Source organism: Ochotona curzoniae, unplaced genomic scaffold, assembly GCF_017591425.1.
Source record: "Ochotona curzoniae isolate NIBS_2020 unplaced genomic scaffold, NIBS_Ocur_1.0 scaffold_2587, whole genome shotgun sequence".
In the NCBI taxonomy this organism is placed as follows: domain Eukaryota; kingdom Metazoa; phylum Chordata; class Mammalia; order Lagomorpha; family Ochotonidae; genus Ochotona; species Ochotona curzoniae.
The window spans coordinates 65,665-85,272 of NW_024467096.1; the positions used below are offsets into that span (position 1 = coordinate 65,665).

The window sequence follows — 19,608 nt, forward strand, 5'->3', positions numbered from 1 at the left end:
GGCAGCAAGGTTGGTTCCCTCTGAGGACTGTGAGGTAGGGATCTACCCCATGCCTTTCTCCTTGGCTGGCTGATGCCCATCTTCATCTTGTGTTTCTCCACATCCTCTTTCCCTATTCTTGTCCGCATTTCCTCTTTTTTAAGACACCAGCCATATTGACTTAGGGCTCATCTGAGGACCTCATGCCAACTTAGTTACCTGTGTAATGACCATATCTCCATATATTCTTACATTGGGAGAAGCTGGAGTTTAGGATTTTTGGGTAGACTCACTTCAACCCGTAACACAAAAGCCTTCACCTCCTCTTGTTGGGAAATATTCATGTTCTTCTCTAGAATTTTTATTTTTAGGCATGGCAGGTACTCACGTTTTTTTAGTTTCAAAACTGATTCAGCCTTTAGCAGTTGAGTGGCTGATAACTATGCTAGCTGATTTGTATTCAACCTTATGTCCATAAGTCTCCATTGCTTCATTCGCTCTAAGAATATCTCTTAAGGGCACAGGATCTCACTGTGGTTGTTTCTGGTTTTGTTTTCATTTAGGGAATGCACCTCCCACCTCCCAGCCAAAATGTGCTGACTTCCAGAACGCCAACTTTCTCCGAGGCACCAACCTGAAAGTCCAGTTTCTTCTCTTCACCCCTGCAGATCCCAGCTGTGGGCAGCTAGTAGAAGAAAGCACTGACATCCAAAGCTCTGGGTTCAATGCCACTCTGGGAACCAAACTAATTATTCATGGATTCAGGTGGGAGCTAATCAGCCAGTAGGGTCTACTCAGCTAAGGACTATAAAGTGGCCACCATGCCTTAGGAAGCAAGAGGGATGGATTTCCTGTTTCATCTGTCAGTTCCTGCAGAATCAGGTGTTTCTCTCTCTCTCTCTCTCTCTCTCTCTCTCTCTCTCACACACACACACACACACACACACACACACACACACACACACGATGTTGTTCGGTCTTTTTTTTTTTTTAATGTTTACTTATTTGAAAGAAAGATTGAGAAAGGAAGAGAGAGAGAGAGAGAGAGTTCTACCTATTGGATCATTTCCCCGCAAAAATAATAATAATAATAAAAGCCAGGGCTGGGCCAGGCTGACACCAAGAGCCAGGAAATCCATTCAGGTCTCCCCCAGGGATTGCAAGACCTAAAGAACTTGAATCACCATCTATTACTTCCCAGATGTGTTAGCAGAACTGAATCTGAAATGGTATAGCTGGGGTACAAACTTGCATTTCCATATGGCATGCAGACGTCCCATGCTGGGAATTGATCTGCAATGCCCACTGCTGTTACTCATTCTTGTAGGCCGTACCCATCCACGACTTCTTTGTGCATTCTTTTCTGCACATCCAGAAACAGTACATAGGTGTGACCCTGGTCAAGCCATACCCTGTTGAATCCTTGCTTGAAGGCATGGTGTCAGTGGGCCTATTCCTGCCTCAAATGTGGATTGGGTCACGTGATTTCCCTCAGTCAGTGAGGTCACCGGCTTCGTGCAGTCTCTTGGGATAGCAGCATAGGGTTATCTCAGGGTTTTAGTTCCTCCTTTTCACTCTTTCCTTGGTTTCACCATGTAAGAAGTTTCCATTCTGGGCACTGCTTTCATCAATGCCAGAGGTTACCATTTCTCAGGAGTGAGGCAGTTCTTCTTCGGAACTTCTGAGGTCCTATGATCCAAGCTGGGCTGTGACATGTTGTCTCTAAGTCTCAGATCAAGCCTCATCCTTTTTTTCAGACATGTTTTCAAAAAAGCCAGAGATTTCCAGGAGAGAAGTGGCAGCGGCGGAGAGGAGAGGGATATCGTGGGCCAGCCGCATCACACAGCAGCTAGATCCAAGGGTCTTGCAATGACAAAGTAGGCACAAAGGCACTGTAGTTTCTGGCCAGTCTCTGGCCTCTCGCTCCCCTCTCTGGTCCCTGAAGCCAGGGCCTGTCCCTTACACTTCCTTAGATGTCACTCTTCACTCTTGCGTCAGATTGCATTACCATCCAAGCCTAAGTACATGCCTCCAATGCAGGGATAGCTAATAGGGCTGGCAGACTCATCAGGCTGAGTATTCTGTCAGCTCCTAAATCCCCCAAATCACATTCCATGCATGGCACAGGGCCAGGCTGCCCGCCTCTGTCCACAAACACCTACTCGGACTGTTCCTAGACTGTGAGCCTTTGATAAAACTTCTTTTCTGATCCTGGACTGTTGTGGAAGCTTTCTGAAATGTTTCTACCATTTTCTCTCTGTTTTTGTTTTGTTGGGTTTTGTTTTTTGTTGATAGAATAGTCTCATTGTAGTGTAAGGGGAGTAGGCACTGTCTCTTATTTGCTTTTGTTTCATGAAAAGCATCTAGCACACAGCCTGGTCTACAGGTCTATAATACGTGTCTGTAAAGAGAATGAATGGGTGAATGAATGAATAAATGAATAAATGAAGATCACAAACCTCAACTCTAAGCTCTTTTTTCCACAAATAGCACACACCAGAGCAGGGCAGTGCCTCTATTTTGTGGCGTTTATACTTTGCATCATGGTGCTTGGGTATAAGGAGATGGAGTTGAAATCCAGGAGTGTACACACACACACACACACACACACACACAGACACACACACACATACACACACGCATGGGGTTATGTCCACCAGCAAGGAAGGACACTTTTTGCATTGAACATGAATGTTCCACTTGTGCTGGTGTAAGGCTTGGAAGCTCTGGAATTAAGTTCTTCCTATGCTGCAAGCCCTGTGTGAGTCACATCTCACGGATCCCCTTGCCTAGTTTTGACTTCTTTCTTAGCTTCAGGATTCATAGAGGTTTTCCATGGCTATTGGCTTGGCAGGTGACTGTCCTCTCTTGTTCTTATGTCTAGGGCATTAGGAACAAAGCCTTCCTGGATTGATAAATTCATCAGTGTCCTCCTGAGTGCAGCGGACACGAACGTGATTGCTGTGGACTGGGTTTACGGGTCTACTGGTCTATACCCCTCAGCTGTGGAAAACGTGGTGAAACTCAGCCTGGAGATCTCTCGTTTCCTCCATAAACTCCTGGTGGGTGCAGAAGAGCCAGGTGTGACCTTGGGGGTGCTTGTGGAGGAGGGAGGGGTCAGAAAGAAGCAGCATATGAGGACAACTGAAGGCAGAAGCAGAGCTACTTTGGCCTGGAGGATCTCCGGGACAAACCTTGACTTTGATAATTAGAGGACTGACCTTAGATGGGCTACTGAACCTGCTGGTGCTCCCCTGTACAATGTATCATTGCACTGTCTATGGTGTATATAGGTTGCCTGGCACTTAGCCACCATTCAAAGAGGAAGTGGCTGCGGTCATGATTCACAGGCTTTGGACCCCACAAGGAAAGCAAGGGGTCTGGTTAGAGTAGGGGGTGTTGTAAGTGATGAAGAGAGTAAGTGATAAAAGGATTAGAGTGTTGTGTCTCTTTTCCCCCTCTGGGAACAGTCACTCAGTTCACCTCACTATCAATGTCTGTTCTAGGCGTTGGGTGTGTCAGAGTCTTCCATCCACATCATTGGTGTGAGCCTGGGGGCCCATGTGGGGGGCATGGTGGGACACTTCCACAGAGGCCAGTTGGGACGGATCACAGGTAAGGGTCCTCCTCACTTCCTCCCCCCGCCCCAGGGTTCAGCATCACACAGGGTCTCCTGGAAATGCCCCTTTCCCATGAGGCGAGTGGCAGGATTGTGCTTGTTATCTTCAAACTTTAGGGGGTCCTTTTGGCAGAAAACAGCATTGTGTTGTCATAGCATGGTCTGTAATCAATGAAAGAGCCCTAGTTTTGCTTCTGAGCCTCAGTGTATCTATGTGTAGAATGGGTGGAAATCAGCTTGAGTTTTGTTGAATACTGGCCAGAGTAAGGGCAACTTTATGCTTCAGCAGCACCCTCTGTCAATCAGCGGTGGTTTTAACAGCTCAACTTCCTGGCCTTCCAGCGGGGCCATTCTGAGTCAAGTTCTAACAGAAGCCCGTGGAGAGGTCCCCGGGGTGGAGGTTAGACCCAGTTGCCCACGGTGGTAACTCACTCAGTAATGGTTTCCTTCATTCCCTGACTGGTGTCCCCACTTGCTCGCCTAGTTTTCTGTGATTCTCCACAGCTTTGTGGTGGAGTCTGCTTTCTTTGAGGAGAGGGAGACAGGGAGGAGTCTACACTCACAAAGGGGACCAGTGATGTCCATCTCACTTTGTTGGAAAGTCTGGAACATGCATAGCTGCCCAGCACAAGGCTGGCACAAAGTAACTGTTCAAAAAAATGGCATTATCATTATTGCTTTGCAAAGGTCACCAGTATTCACATTGGAAAAATTTAGAGTTAGGAAAACCGGGTCATTGAGATGTTGGGAACCTTGGGAAAGACATCCATGTGGGCTATCTTTTAGGAAGTCAACCTCAAGTTGGGGTATTGGTTGGGGAGTCTCTGATCCGAAAGGCAAGGACCCCTCACTGGAGGAGATGTGTATAGTGGATGCATGAGAGGAAAGGCGACTCTGATTTTAGTCTGTCCCTGCAGGCCTTGATCCCGCTGGACCCGAATACACCCGAGCCAGCCTGGAGGAGCGCCTGGATGCCGGAGATGCCCTCTTTGTGGAAGCCATCCACACAGACACTGACAGTGAGCTGGGGCTGGGGCAGCCTTCCTGGGGCTGCAGAGGGAGTCGAGGAGAGGGCTGGAGCAGCGGTGGGAGTGTTGAACTGCTTCTGGGACATAGTGTGGAGGTCGCCTAACTGTCTGGGCTGACAGTTCTTGATCCAATGACTGTCAAGATGAAAATTTTCCCTCGTGGATCAAAATTGATCGGTTGGGAATCTCACTCTGCAATGTAACTCCTTGTGTTGAGCAATTGGAGAGAGGGCATTGCTGCCTGGCTGACTCAGGGGGAACGTCAATCTGGCCCCAGGGGATGGGGGCATTCCACTCCCCAAGTAGAGAGGCTAGTCAGGGTTTACCCTCCCTCACACCAGCAGAGAACTAGCCCAGCTCTTTCATTTAGTGGAGCTTGTGAGTCTCTGTTCCAACACAGAGAGACCGAAAAAGATCCCTCAACTTCTAACCCACTGTGACCAAATCAAGTTCTTCTGACCAACAGGAAAAGAGGTTGCTCATTTCTGTTTGCTATCAGATATCCATGTGTTTCTATGTCAGGCACTGTGCTGAGTGTCATGGATACACAGAGAAACAACAACCGTCCCTGGCCTGGAAGATTATGCAGGCCAAGTGAGAGACGCTCCATTTCATTTACTTGTTTCTGCATCCAGGACTCGTAGATGATTGATCCTCTGTGAAACTTCACTGCCCCCATCCTCCACCCCAGGTCATGCTACCAACCCTGGGTCACACCCTCATCATATACCCAGGAAACCAAAATCTGCCAGCCTCTGTCCAGATTTACCAGCCTTGTTCATCAATACTGTGTACAACAACTTCTATCCCTGAATTTGTTAACTAGGTGATTTATTATGTTGCTCGGTACCTGTGATAAGCATCTCAAATCCTTCAGCCTTGGAACCTTTTCCTGATGTAATAAGAAGTCATAATAATTCTGTTTATTCAAGCATTATTTACTGAACTACATAGCAGGTGCTGAGAATATGGCAATGAACCAGGCATTGAAGAAGGTACTTAACTCTTGTGGAACTTATAAGCCATATGGGCTGGCTTTCACTTTTATTCAACACTTATTTATTAGGTATCACTCTATTCCAGGCACTGTGCTAGGTATTGAAAAAGCAGGATAAAGACAAGCAAAAGTCTTTTTGTCAGGCAACAAGCAAGACTATTATACTTTCTGTGATCAGAATAAACAACATGAGAACAGGGTGGCTTGGATTTGGAATCTACTTCCAGTAGTGTTATTGGAGAAACTATGGCTTGGGCAGAACTAGGAGAAGAAGTGGACAATAGTCAAATATGGAGCCAGCCATGCGGGAGACCAGGGTTTGTTCTGGACGCCATATAGAGAGTGCACAATAAAGTGTGAGGTTGGAAAACAGGGAACCAGACTAGGTTGGCCAAGACAGCAAGTTCACATTAGATAAGTGGGAATGGGATAGTACTTTGGGTTTCTTGAAAAGATTGCTATGGTTCCTTTGCAGTGAACGAACTGTATGTAGGAGGGCGCACAGGGAGGCCTGCTGGAAAGGCAGCAGGTATTTTGGTGAGATTGTGTTTGAACAAAGGCTAAGTATTAGCAGAAGCAGAGAGAAGCAGAAAGATTCAAGATGCCAGGATATTTTGGAGGTTTGGGTTTGTCTTGGATTGAGCATGGGGAGTGAGGGGAAGACAAGAAGCCAGGATAGATTCTAAGTCTCCATCAGAGATGCCGTTGTTGGACGGGCTGAGACTCATTTCAGTGACAAGATAAGGACTTCACTCTCCATCTTCAACTCAGCTCTTTGTAATCGCATCGCATTTCTGCTTAGCCAGCAGACTGCAAAAATATTTGTAGGAGATGGGCAACATGGCCCAGAATTTATTTATCCTTACTTTATTATTTGAAGAAAGACAAAAAATTTGAAGAGTCTTCAAAAGTTTTGTGGAAAATGCATTTGAAGAAATACTGAATGGATTGAAATCTCTCGTTTTTTTGGCCTCAGGAAATCTTTTAATTCCATTTTCAATAACCTTTTTGAAGTACCCTCCTTTGTACCAACTTTATTGACTTAAAAAAAAAAAAACCTTCATTTCCTTAGGCAAAGGTGATGCTACTTTGGCTCCTTCACTTGTAGCTCATCCTACCATTGGCCCTTGGGGTGGGCTGGGCACAGGGAGATGCTTTTGAGGTCAGACTTCGGGTGCTGCTGCTGATTGATCCTGCTGGGGGACCTGGATCATATTCCCTTGAAGTAAAATGTTAATGTGGTTCTATTTCCTTTCAGACCTAGGTATTCGGATTCCCGTTGGGCACGTGGACTACTATGTCAATGGAGGACAGGACCAACCTGGCTGTCCCACGTTCATTCATGCAGGTCAGAAAGTCAGAGTTAGTGTTTGGCTACTCTGGAGATTGGAAATCACCAACAGTCTTCATGTTGAGTCAGTCAGCGTGGGCTGCACGGGCTCTTCTTGATGGTTTCCTTTCTTATGTCCTATGGGCCTTACTCAGCACTTACTGAAGGGTGTCTTGGGAGCCCAGGAATCCCAGAGGAGGAGAGCCTGAAATGGAAAGCCAGTGTCACATGTGAGCTGCTGTCTCCACTTATCAGATCTGGCTGTGATCTAACATTACTGAAACCAGTACTCACTGTTCTTCTTTGAGCCTTGATCTGTGGCGTAGCCTACATGGTTGTGTCCTGTACAGTGCCTGATTACAGCAGATGTCAACGTGCTCAAAGACATTTAGCCAAAGGGTCTCCTAGGTGAGCATTTCACCACATTTATCCACCCTTACAAGTTCTTCATGGTTGTTTTCAAGATAATATTCTTGAATATCCTGTTGAGCACATATAAAGCATATACTTGCTTCTCTCTCTTTCTCTTAAAAAAAAAGTTATTTATTTATGTTGAAAGTCAGAGTTACAGACAGAAGAGAGACACATCTTCCATGTTCGAGTTCATTCCCCAGATGACCATAATGACTGAAGCCAGGATTCAGGAGCTTCATCCAGGTCTCACATGTGGATGGCAGGAACCCAACACTTGGACCATATGCCATTGCTTTCCCCGGGCTGTTAGCAGGACATTGGATCAGAAGTGGAGCAACTGGACCTGAGCCAGATGCTGGCATTGCAGGTGGCGGCTTTATTCACTGTGCCACAATGCTGACCCCATACTGTTTCTCATTTAAGTATCAAAAACATTCTTTGAGAATATGTTCATTGAAGATATGAGAGTTCTTAAAAAAAAATCTGTGAATGGAATTAAAAGATAAGCTTGGAAGCAGATGCTGTGGCACAGCAGTTGAAGGTGACTCGTAAGACTGACATGGCGTATTAAAGCTCCTGGGATTGAGTCTTGCCTCTGTCTTCAGATCCAGTTTCCAGCTAAGGCACCTTGGAGGCAGCAGATGATGATTCAAGTACTTGAATTCCTGCCACTCAGGTGAGAGATCCGCAGGGGGTTCTTGATTCCTGGCTTCAGCCTCGCCCAGACTCCTGTTGCTGCAGGTATTCAAAAAATGAACCAAGAATGGCAGATATCTCTCTCTCCCCCATTTCTCACTTGATGTTCCCTCCCCAGTTTCTCTGTCTTTCAAATAAATAAAAACGAATAAAAACATTTAAAACAATAAATTTGTTTTGGTGTGAAAATATTGAAATCAATATACTTTTTCATAAAATATAATTTTCCATGAGCGTTTTTAAGATACCTCAAATACATGAATTTCAATTCAATTTCAATTTTCCATAAACTTAAAGCCTTGGTAGTCTTTGATGTACTTTTTACATCATAGTAAGCTGAACAAAAGCTAAACATTAAGAATTGTTCAGTGTTCTTACATAGCCAACATATTCACATTTCTTACAGAAAATCTAAATACAGATTTCTGGATACTGTGGGTTTTTTTTAATTTTTTTTGGTTTTTTTCTGATTCACAAAAATTTTCAGCATTTTAAGACTTCTTTTGACAATTTATTGAATATCATTAACCTAGTTTTCCAAATTTACTCATTTTACAAAAACATGCCTCTTTTAAGAATTCATGAATTTTTCACTGATTGTAGTCAGAAGGCAATAATTTGGTTTCAACAGTGCTTTCGCTGATCCCTTTTTATTTTTTCCTTCTTACCACAATTTGAGAAGGGGTGTTGTTTGTCTCTGCTTCTGATCCCTATTGTGGTTGGAAGGAGTTTGGCTTTGGAGAGTGCCTCCATCCTGGGACAAAGCAAGGAACACGCAGCTCTCAGCTGCTGGTCCAAGGAAGGGATTGGCAGAGTTCAGGGAGAGTCCTTAACTCTGTTCAACACAGGCCGTCTAACCTAGCCAACTCAGCCAGTGTGAGTGACGGCAGATTTTTCCACCGTAAACCACCACAACAAAGCCACGTGCTCAGCAAATTGGAACATTTGGAAAATTCCGTGTAGTGTTTCAGCACACTGGTGCTGGTGATTGACTGAGCTGCTGCTGACTCCTTTGAGCATCTCATTGCTGAGCTGAGTACAGTGACATGAAAATTGGGTTGTAGAGCAATGGTGAAGAAGGTACAATCTATAGAAAGAAGTCTATTTTTTACAAATTTGCTCCCATTTTATGAAAGTGAATTTGTGTGACCCACATGAGTCTCAGAGTTGCTTTCATCTTAGGAAAATTAAAAGGGAAAGGGAGGATGCAATAAACAGGCCCATTAATATGTTCAAAGTGTGGCTCAGGGGACATCCCATGTATTTATAGCCTTCTGTAATATACAATTCAGTAGAGTTACAGTAAGTGGCATGGAGGGAGTTTCCACCTGTCATGACGGACAGCTTGGCTGTGGTTTTTCCCCATCCAGGTTACAGTTATCTGATCTGTGATCATATGAGGGCTGTGCATCTCTACATCAGCGCACTGGAGAATTCCTGCCCACTGGTGGCCTTTCCCTGTGGCAGCTACAAGGCCTTCCTGGATGGACAGTGTCTGGATTGCTTTAACCCTTTTCTCCTTTCCTGCCCAAGGATAGGTAAAACAGCACCTCTTCAGCTTCCCTTTACAAATCAGGTCCATATGAGTGGGTGTGAGCTGTGAGAGGGAAGGAGACCAGCTGACCCTGACATCTTGATTGTGACAGGGAACACTGGGGGAGAAGTAGGTTTGGGACAGGTGCTAGAAGTTTGCTCTTACTGAATTTGAAGAGCCTATAGTTGTCCAACTGAATGAGAGAATTGCCATCTTAATTTCCAGAACTATCACAAAGCAGATACTCACTTTTAAACTCTTTAAATAAAACACTACACAAGTGAGTAGAATTTGAGCCAAGTCTTAAGGAACAGATAGCTTTTGGCCTTAAGAGAAAGATATTGACCCATCCCTCACCCTCCATACCACTCTCTGGTGCCAGCCTTTCTCCGCACACCTTTCCCACTTGCAGCCTCTTGTCTGGGAGTCCAGTTGCAGGTTACTAGAAACACTGGGGTCGTCCAGAACCCTTGACCCTACTCTCAAGCAGGTGCTTCCCACAGTTAGGCCAGCTATTCTCTAGCTCTTTGTAACCCTAAAGCAGTGTGTCTGGGATTTCTTCAAGAATGGCACACAGTGCCCACTAGGGAGGCAGGAGGTTGTAGTGGCTGCATGCCCATTGGAGGGATGACCAACTGCTGGACAACATGGGCACATTCCTGGATGACTCCAACAAGGTCCAGGGCCTTGGCCTCTAACTCACCCTGGGCGGATCATTACTGCAAGTGCATCGGGGTTGTCCAAGGTGAAGATCTCCAGGAAAAACTCCCGTGTGCTGAAAATACCACTTTCCCCTCCCACACTCTCCACTTCCCTCCACCCTGGCTGCCCTCAGAACTGCACTGACGGTGGTTGATCATTTGAATTAACTGGATACTGCCTGACAGATTGTTCACGGAAGATTCACTGTTCATAACAAGACAGCCTTGATTTCTCATTCATTGAACCTCTGTCTTAATTTCCCCCAGATGGAATAGCCCAGTCTGAAACTATCTGCCCAGCCTCACCACCACTATACTTGCCCAAGCACTGGACACGCTAGGGTTGTTTTCTCACTCTGTGTATCTCTACCCTAACTTTGCTTTCTGCCAGAAATGCCCTCTCCTAATTTGTCATCCACTTGCCTTCAGTCTCAACATACTTGCACAGGATACAAGTGCCAGAAAGACAACTGTTACATAGATTGGTGTGCAGGTTGAAGACGGAATTTCAAATTCCCTGTAGTTATCTGTTGACAAGGGGCCATGTGACCTAGCGAATGTATCTCTTGCTTGGATGCTGATCCCCGCTGCACAGAGGCGCTGGTATCCCCAGGCTCGTCATAGCTTATGGCCCATAAGGAGGCTGCAGGCTAGCTGACTGTAGAATAAATGGGTGTCTGAATTAAGAAAGCCATAGCAAGGTGCTGTGGGACCCTGAAATGTCATCTTCAGCCTATTCATATCTTTGCTTCTCTATTTCTAGGACTGGCAAAACAAGAAGGTATCAAGATAGAGCCACTTCCCAAGGAAGTGAGAGTTTACCTGCTGACCACTTCCAAGGCCCCATACTGTGGTAAGCAGAGTGTGACAAATGTGTGCACTTAGTTCTGCCCCTGAGCCAACTGTGAGTACCCAGGGCTCCTGCTTGGTCTTCATTCAGTGTAGTGGTCAAGGTGGGAGGTGAAGGGCTGGGGTTAAAATGTCGTAGTAGGTGAAGGCAACAGCCCCTGGTCTCAGAGCCATTTCAGGGTGAAATTGGTTGCTGTGGAGACAATAGTGATAGCGGATCCACTGATGAGCCTTCCAGGAGAGTTTTCTTTAGGATGGTGTTTGGAAGCATACTCTGGCCTCCCTCCTCTTGCTCCCTCCTTGGTGCCCAACCTCCATCTGTCACCCTGTCAGCCCTCCAGGGTCAGAGGCTCTAGGGGAGCCACTCCTTACTTTCTGCCTTCCTCTCCCTTCACACAAGCAGACCATGCTCTGTCACTCCTCACCACTGCACTGAAGGAATGCTAATATGCCAGTGACTGTAAAAGATGTTACATGTGGAAGGACAATGGGGTTTAGAATCCATGAAATACATTACAAGTAGAACGACCGTCTTTTCCCAGGTGTGTGCATTATGTAACCAAGGTGATGCATTTCCTGGCTTACATTTGCTATCCTATGGTCCTGTCTTGTTGAGAGGACAGGATAAAACTGTGTCAGTTTAGATGATAAATGATATGGCCACCCTCATTGTCACTGATGCCCTGATTGGCTTGAGTCGGGTGAGTGCTAGAAGGCACCAGAGATATGAAGCTTGGAGCTCAGTCTCCGGGCCCACACGTCTCTGGCTTTCAGTCACAACATCTCTGTCTATGAGCTATGTGATCAGGAGTAAGTAATGAGCCAGTCAGAATCTCTAGATCCTTGTGTGGAAAATGGGAACAAATCAATAATCAGTGGTGAGGAGGATAAAAGGAAGTCACCAGCTCAATGATTAGAACTCTGGAACTGAAACGCAGTGAGAAATAATTCCCTTACCTTAGTCAAGCCCTTAGCTGAAGGGAGGGATTTTTTCCCCCTACTTTCCTGCCAGACAGATTCATGGGTTATAGGAACGAGGGTTGGAATCCACTTGTTGTGGACATCAGCCCACCCAATGGGCCAACTCTGAGAGGTGGGTGTGAGAGGGAGAGAGCTCCGAAAGCTGAGTGATGTGCCCAGGGTTCCACAGCTGGAAGAAGAAGTTAGGCCTCAATGCCAGGACCTCTGACTCCAGCTTCCAGGCTCCTTCTCTGCCCTCTGTTGTCTCTACTCCTTCTTGGATCTCTTCTGAGTCCTGCTGTGTCCAGGCCATGTTTCCCAGGTACCTCTTGGCACCACGCCAAATACCAGCTTGATGGAGAACATCGTGATTAGTGGAGCAGGACTTGGCTTCTCTATGAGGCAGTCTGAATGGGCTCCCTTCGGTCTGTGCAACTATGAATGTACAGGGCAGGAAAGATTTGGAGCTGCACAAACAGTAAGGTCCCTGCCAAGGGAACTTCCTGAAGCCACAATGGTCCAAGATGTGTGTGACTCCTCATTCACTTCCCCCTGAAACTCAAAGCATAGAGGGTCATGGAACAAACAGGTCATCATGAGCACCTGTTTGCTTTCCTGCTCTGAATCTTCCATTCTTCAGATGGAATTTGCCCACGATTCTCTTTATGGGCCTGCACCTGTTTAGGTATTCTAGCTTCTCCCAGGCCACCACACCCCTGACATACCCCCTCCCCTGCCCTGGCCAGCACTCTTGGCCCATTTGATCCAGCAGTGTTCCCAACAATGGCAGTCACCCTTGATTTCTGATGGGTATGCACCAGCAGGCACATACTGTTTCAGATACACACTGTTTCTGACAGTCTTAGTTATTCCCTATAAAACAGTTGGCCATCAAAGTGCCTTCTCTTCATTATCTCATTTAATCCACACTGTCCTGTGAGGTGATATTGGGGGTGACTACTTACAGAGAACTTACAAAAAGCTAAAGCCCAAAGAATTTCAGTTACATAAGAAAGGTGGCACTGCTGATAAGCCACAGGGCTAAGCCTCGTGTTCCATCCTCCTGGACAACCACCCTGGACTCTAGCTGCTGTTGCAAAGTCTCATTCCTGCACAGATGCCAACTCACTGTCAGGTCTCTCCCATCTTTCCTGAAATTTCCAGGGAAAGGAAGAAAAATGGAAGGAGAACCTTAGGAAACCTCCCTGATCAATCATACCTGCTAGCAAAGGAAGAACAGATACCATATATTAATGAAACTCAGAGGATTAAATTCCTAAAACTTATGGAAGTTAACCATTTCTTCCTCACTGCAAATATCTGGGTCCACTCAGACCTTGTTTATCATCATCACAAATTGTGTCCTTCCATAAGCAATTAAGAACAGGAGAAAAAAGGGGTGTATATTTGATGTTTTCCTCTATAGAGAGGAGCACCCAGGTTCTTTTCCCTTCTCATGAGTCTCAGGCCCCTGGGAACCTGTTGTTGAACCCTAGCTCTCCCCGCAGAGGGCCCACATGGACCACAGCCCTCCCTCACCTCACTGTTGAGTCTGTCTGCTTCCCTTCCATATTCTCCCCCAATATTTGTCCAGGGAATATGACAATTAAAAAGTGCAGGTAGGGGAAAGGCCTAAGATGTCATCTCTACTTACGTTTCCAGCATGAAAGGAGCCTGGGGAAACCCTTGAGACCAGAGTTACTGTGAGTGCTATGTCAGAGAACCAATCATCCTTCTTCGACTTTCAGTGTTTGTATTGTTGGCACATGGATGAGACAACACCCCTTAACACAGGTGGATGATGAGGGGAAGTGTGGCATTGCTACATTTTATGAACTCATTATTTAGTACATGTCTTACTTCTTCTGTTTTTGAAACTGTAACAAAATACATGCTGCCAAATAATGAATGAAAAGCAGAGATTTGTTTTCTCATAGTTCTGGAGGCTGTGGAGTCCAAAATGCAGGTGATTGTGTACAAAGGAGCTGCTTTATTAAAAAAAAAAAATAAGAAGGTGGAAAGGTGAAAAGGTTACTTCAAACCCTTTTATAAAGCATTTATCTGATCATGAGGGCAGAACCCTTGTGGACTTAAACTCTACCCTGCCCCCCTGGGGACCCATCTCATCCTGATGCACTAGGGGTTCTGTTTGACATGAATTTTGGAGGAGAAAAGCATTCAAACAACAGCAGTGTGTGATAGATCCTTTCTTCTTCTTTCAAGCTCATATCAATTGATAAGATCACCTGACTAGGAGGGGTGGTACCTTCTAGTGTTACAAACAATAATTGTGGCCAGCATTGTGGAGTAGCAGGCTATGCCTCTGCCTATGACACCAGCATTCCGTATGAGTGCTGGATGAGTCCCAGCTACTCCATTTCTGACCCGGCCCCCTGCTAATACACCTTGGGAAGCAGCAGGGGATGGACCTGCTTGTACCCCTGCATCCACATAGGAGACCTGGAAGAAGTTCCAGGCTTTGGGCTTCAGCCTGGCCCAGGCCAGGCCATTGTGGCCATTTAGGGAGTAAATCAGCAGAACTCTCTGTTTCTCCTACTCCCCCTATAACTGCCTTTCGAATAAATAATACTAAGCCAACGCTTGCTGAATGTTTCCTGGCTTGGAGCCTTCCCTAATAATGTTATGAATAAGAGCACATTCACTTCTCATTCAGACCTGAGTGTGTCTTCTGGGATTCTCTGGTTGACTCTTGAGGTAGTGAGCAGTTAAGGTGCTGGGTGACCTGCTGCAGGGCCCAGAGCTGCTGCGAGGCACAGCCCATTCCCAACCACACTATGCTCAGTGGGGCTTCTGCTGAATATCCCCTCTACCTTGTGGCTTTGATTTTTCTAGTGCATCACAGCCTTGTGGAGTTCCACTTGCAGGAGCCAAGAAAAAAAGACACCATCCTGGAAGTCACCTTCCTCAGCAGCAACAGCACCTCCTCCATCAAGATTACCATGTACGTAAGTGTATGCCATGGCTGGCCTTGTTGCTTAGTGGTTGCCCTTTCATTTTACCTGTAAACATGCAAGGCCATCCCATATAAGGCACCATGTGACTGTTAACGTGTTTGTCCTGCCAGTGGAGCTGGGGGCAGCACATATAAGCCATTTACGACATACAGTGGTGAACTGTCCCAGCAGTGGGTCAGTGCTGGGTCCAAGCTCAATGTGTTCAAATGGGAGTACATGTGGAAGGCATGCAGAAGTCATGGGTGTCCCCACAAGTGGTTAGGACAAAGCAATCAGATCCTCAACAGCAAACAGTGTTCAGTAACTCAGGCACGGGCCATCATGGATATCACCAGCAAATAGAAGGTCCTCAGTCATTAGACTGGGGATGACTGTCCTAAGCCTCAGAGAACGCCTGTTCCTGGGAAGCATCAGATCTGAACCCAAGGCACAAGGTCAGGTGGCATGTCAAGTGCATGGTAAAGGCCCAACTGGTCACCAGGAGGGCCTGAAGCTGGGTGGTTCCAATGCCTGGAGCTAGGGCTGGATATTTCCTTCCCTTGTTGGCAGAGATTTAGGCACGGGAGCTGGAGGGACCAGACTTGATTTGAAGCCTCCAGTGGACAGTGACTCAGCCACTGGAAGCTTCCTGGAGCAGTGCCTCGCTCTCCCAAAGGAGATCTTTGTGACAAAGGTGATCCCCCACGTGACCAGATTCTGTCTTCAGTTCCTTAAATTTCGATCTTACAAACCAGAAATTGGGGGTGGGAGGAGAAAGTTAAGGGCTCTTTCCTCCTTTCTGCAACCTCAAGATTTCCTTCTAGTTGGAGGATTTACCCAGGTCCAGAGCCCAAACCATTCACTGAAAGCAAATGTCACATCCCTTGTGTTTTACAAGTTCCTTGACCCAGGCAAGTTCCCAAAGGCAACCATCATATTTTTCCATCTGACGTATTTCAAAACACTTCTGAGAAGGACAAAAAAAAAGGAAGAGCTTTTAAACCCAGTTATGCAGCTCTTCCCTCCAAAGAACAAACATAGTGTGTGACTCATTCTGGAGTAAAAAGCTACAAAGGGAACAAGTCCCACTCTGTACCAACCAGACAGAGAGGGGAAGCCAGGGTGGAGAGGATGGGCCCCAGCCTGCTGTGCCGAGGCACTGCTGCCTCTGAGCCCAGGGAGGAGCGCAAGGGGCCCCAGGCCAGCCCAGGGCCCAGCAGCTCATATCTCCCTCCTGCCTCACATTGCCCCTCCAGGCTCCTTCCTGGGGCCCCACCTTCAATGATCTCCTCAGGGCTTTTCTGGGAGTGCCAGGACTGTGCTCAGCCTGGGGGTATTCACAGCTGCTGTCTTCCTTGCACTTTGGGGTATCACCATTTCTTATCTTTGTCTAGGCTCCCACAGCCCTTTGGGAAGCACCTGCAGGTTGGTGACATAGTACTCCTCCCTCTACCATTGCCTCACTTTCATCTTCCACACCCTCCTTCCCGTGGTCTCTGTCCCAAGTTGTGCCTGAATACTGCCAACTGATGAGGAGTCTGAGCACAAAGCCAACATGGGGCTTAAGAGAGAGACCCGGATTTTGTTTTCAATCTGAATCTGCTAGGCTAAAGTCAGTGTGTGTGCAAAATGTATCCCATAATTTAAGCTCTTCACAGCAGGTGGGGAAACCAGCATGTTTACTTAGATCAGCGTAACTCCACAGTCCCTTTGCTGGCTTTGGAGCTTGCCTGAAGCCACACAGCTGGAGGAAACATAATCTAGGTTCCAGTCTATCTCCGTTTGGCCTTAGGGTCAGGTTTGTTCCTGTGTGTGCCCACTCATCACATCTAACTTAAAGCACAATATCCAGTCTTTGCACCAAATTCTTTTTTAAAGTATCTATTTATTTGAAAGGTAAAGCAACGGTTGGAGGAGAGAGGAGAGCAGAGAGAGAGAGAGAGAGAGAGAGAGAGAGAGAAATCCATCTGCTGATTCACTCCCCAAATGGCAGCAATGTTGGATACAGGGCCAGGCTGAGGTGAGAAACCAGGAATTGCATCCTGGTTTCCCACACAGCAGCAGGACCCCAGGTTATTAAGCCATCTTCTGTAGTGCTGGCAGGCATATGAGCAGGAATCTGGAACAGAAATGGAGCAGCTGGGACATGAACCCATGCTCCGCTCTGGGATGCCAGTGTTGCAAGTAGTGGCTTAAATTGCTGTGCCACAACACTAGGTCCTCACACCACATTCTTAGAACTTGGAGGTCTTGAAATACTGCTTCTACTTCCAGCTGATTGAACCTGAAGGTGAAAAGTTTAAGAAAGAGGGTCATGTTTCCAGATATGAGGGAGAAGCTTCCAGACATGAACCCCTAGCATCTACTATTTGGCTGCTGAGTCCATTTATTTTTTTCTCCAAAGTCATCAAGCTTTTCTGGATTGTGTGCAGAGCTGTGAGCGTGTGGGCAGAGGGACTGGTGAGGGGGACATGAAGGATTGTGGTCCCTACTTCCAAGCACTTTGTTTGCCTTGCATATGGCAGCCATCCTGTGTTATCTACAGAGCTGCACGGGATCACCAAGGCACAAATTGCATAACCATGGGCTTTTTCTTTCCTGCTGCAGACCTAAGCAGCAATCCCAGGGGAGAGGAATCCTAGCCCACCCCAATCCACAGTGCCAGATAAACCAGGTGAAACTCAAGTTTCAGGCTTCCGGGGGCATGTGGAAAAAAGATCGGACAAGCACTATTGTGGGAAGCTTCTGCACCTCCCTTCTGCCTCTGCATGACAGGTGAGTCCCAGGCCTGACTGTAGACTTGCACACACTAGGCAGCTGCTCCCCAGCCCGGTCTCTTTACAGTGGTAACCATCCTGGAAGAGATGACAAAGACTTAGGGTTTTCCCGGGCCTTTTGCAGCACTATATGAGTTGGGAATGTTAGGAAGAAAGCCAAATATTGTAGGCCTCCCCTCCTCATCACCTTGCCAACGTCAATGCAAGACCCTCCACTTACCCTGCTTTGTATATTCTATTTTTTAAAAAAGATTTATTTATTTTTATTTGAGAGGCAGATTTACAGAAAAAAGAAGATACAGAGAGAAAGATCTTTCACCTGCTGGTTCACTCCCTAAACCGCCACAATGGAAGGAGCTGAGTCAGAAGCTTCTTCCAGGTCTCCCATGTGGGTACTGGACGGCCTTGGGCTATCATCTGCTGCTTTCCCAGGCCACAAGCACAGAGTTGGATGGGAAGTAGAGCAGCTGAGACACGAACTGTTGCCCACATGGGATCCTGGCACTTGTAAGGGCAGGATTAGCTAATTGAGCCATTGTGCTGGACACCTTTCTATGTGAGATTCCACTGGAACAATTTTTTTCTTATTGTGTATTTCCTCCTCCTGGACACACACTTCAAATGTGTCCTCCACTGGTCACATTGATGGGTGTGGATGGGGATTCCACCCCTCCAGGGTCCTACCTCTGGCAGGTGTTTTTGTCAAAGCACGTGATGGCAGGAGGCAATCTATGGGAACTCACTGCAGATTCATTTGAGTGGCCATCACAGGAGCAAAAGAGCCACGTGATTCCCAGGGCTGTCTCATGAGCAACCAAGAACCCACCTTCTCTATCTTCTCTTGCAGTAAAAAGACAGTCTGCCTACCTGAGCCAGTGACCTTACAGGCCAGCGTGGCTGCTTTCCGTGAGCTGAAAATAGCCTGTGAAGAGTAGATGCCTGAACAGGACCTGGCTCCCTGGATTTCCTCCCCTCAAGGACTTTCAGTGACGGATGTCTCTTTGTGTATTTTATTCTGGATGGTTCATACCAAGGAGGAAGGCCACAATCTTGATTGTTTTCCAACTGTGGAGGGGAGGAATGACTCGTTTTACAGAATGTGGTTCCCACTGCAGCGTGGAGAGCCTGACACAGATAGCATTTTGCTTCCCCTTCCACGTGTGGCTGCCATTGCCTCCTGACCGAGGGCATCCAGAGCAGCAGGAGCAGAACACTTTGTAACAAAACTTGGTGGGTCACTGGAGTCCTTTCATTGTCTCTTTGGAGTGTAATATTCTGCTACATGCATGCCCCCTCCAAATGAGACTTGTAGGCTGTGGGATTGGAGAACACATCGGAATTAAATGATCTGCACTGAAATCACAACTGAAAAGATTTTCCTGGGCCAATAAGAAGGGATGCTGGGAGAGCGGGAAGATGGCCCTGTTCACTGTCCTTCCCATGGCCTTCTCTGGCTATTTGGAAGTATGGCAAGGGGAGGAGGAATGTGGGAGGATTTTCTTGGTGCAGTTCCCAAACTTTGACCTTTGTCAATCACCTATAACAGCCACAGATGGGTGAAAGACACAGGGTCGGTGTGTTCAAGCTTGGTAGCTGGGAGAGACTGGAAGACAAGGACGCCTTTCATGTACAATGGCCCTCTGTGGGACCTGCCATGGACAGTGCAGTGCGTAGGGGGGTTGGAGGCTGGAAGGACTGCTCCCCTCCTCATGCCGCTCAGGCTAGGCCTGACAAGGCCAGGGATGGGGGGTCAGGGGTGGGGTGGGGTGG

At 46.9% G+C, this 19,608-nt stretch overlaps 1 protein-coding gene across 1 annotated transcript; it reads left to right on the forward strand.

Moving 5' to 3' along the window:
• Window positions 1-547: 547 nt before the first annotated feature.
• Window positions 548-19,197, forward strand: PLA1A (phospholipase A1 member A; the record flags this gene model as incomplete). The annotated part of the gene is made up of 10 exons (XM_041002892.1): window positions 548-744; window positions 2,864-3,041; window positions 3,486-3,594; window positions 4,516-4,617; window positions 6,882-6,971; window positions 9,434-9,601; window positions 11,062-11,151; window positions 14,961-15,069; window positions 17,669-17,836; window positions 18,686-19,197. Coding segments are annotated over 10 exons (1,299 nt in total), but the record flags the coding sequence as incomplete, so codon positions are not given.
• Between the last annotated feature and the right edge of the window lie 411 nt (window positions 19,198-19,608).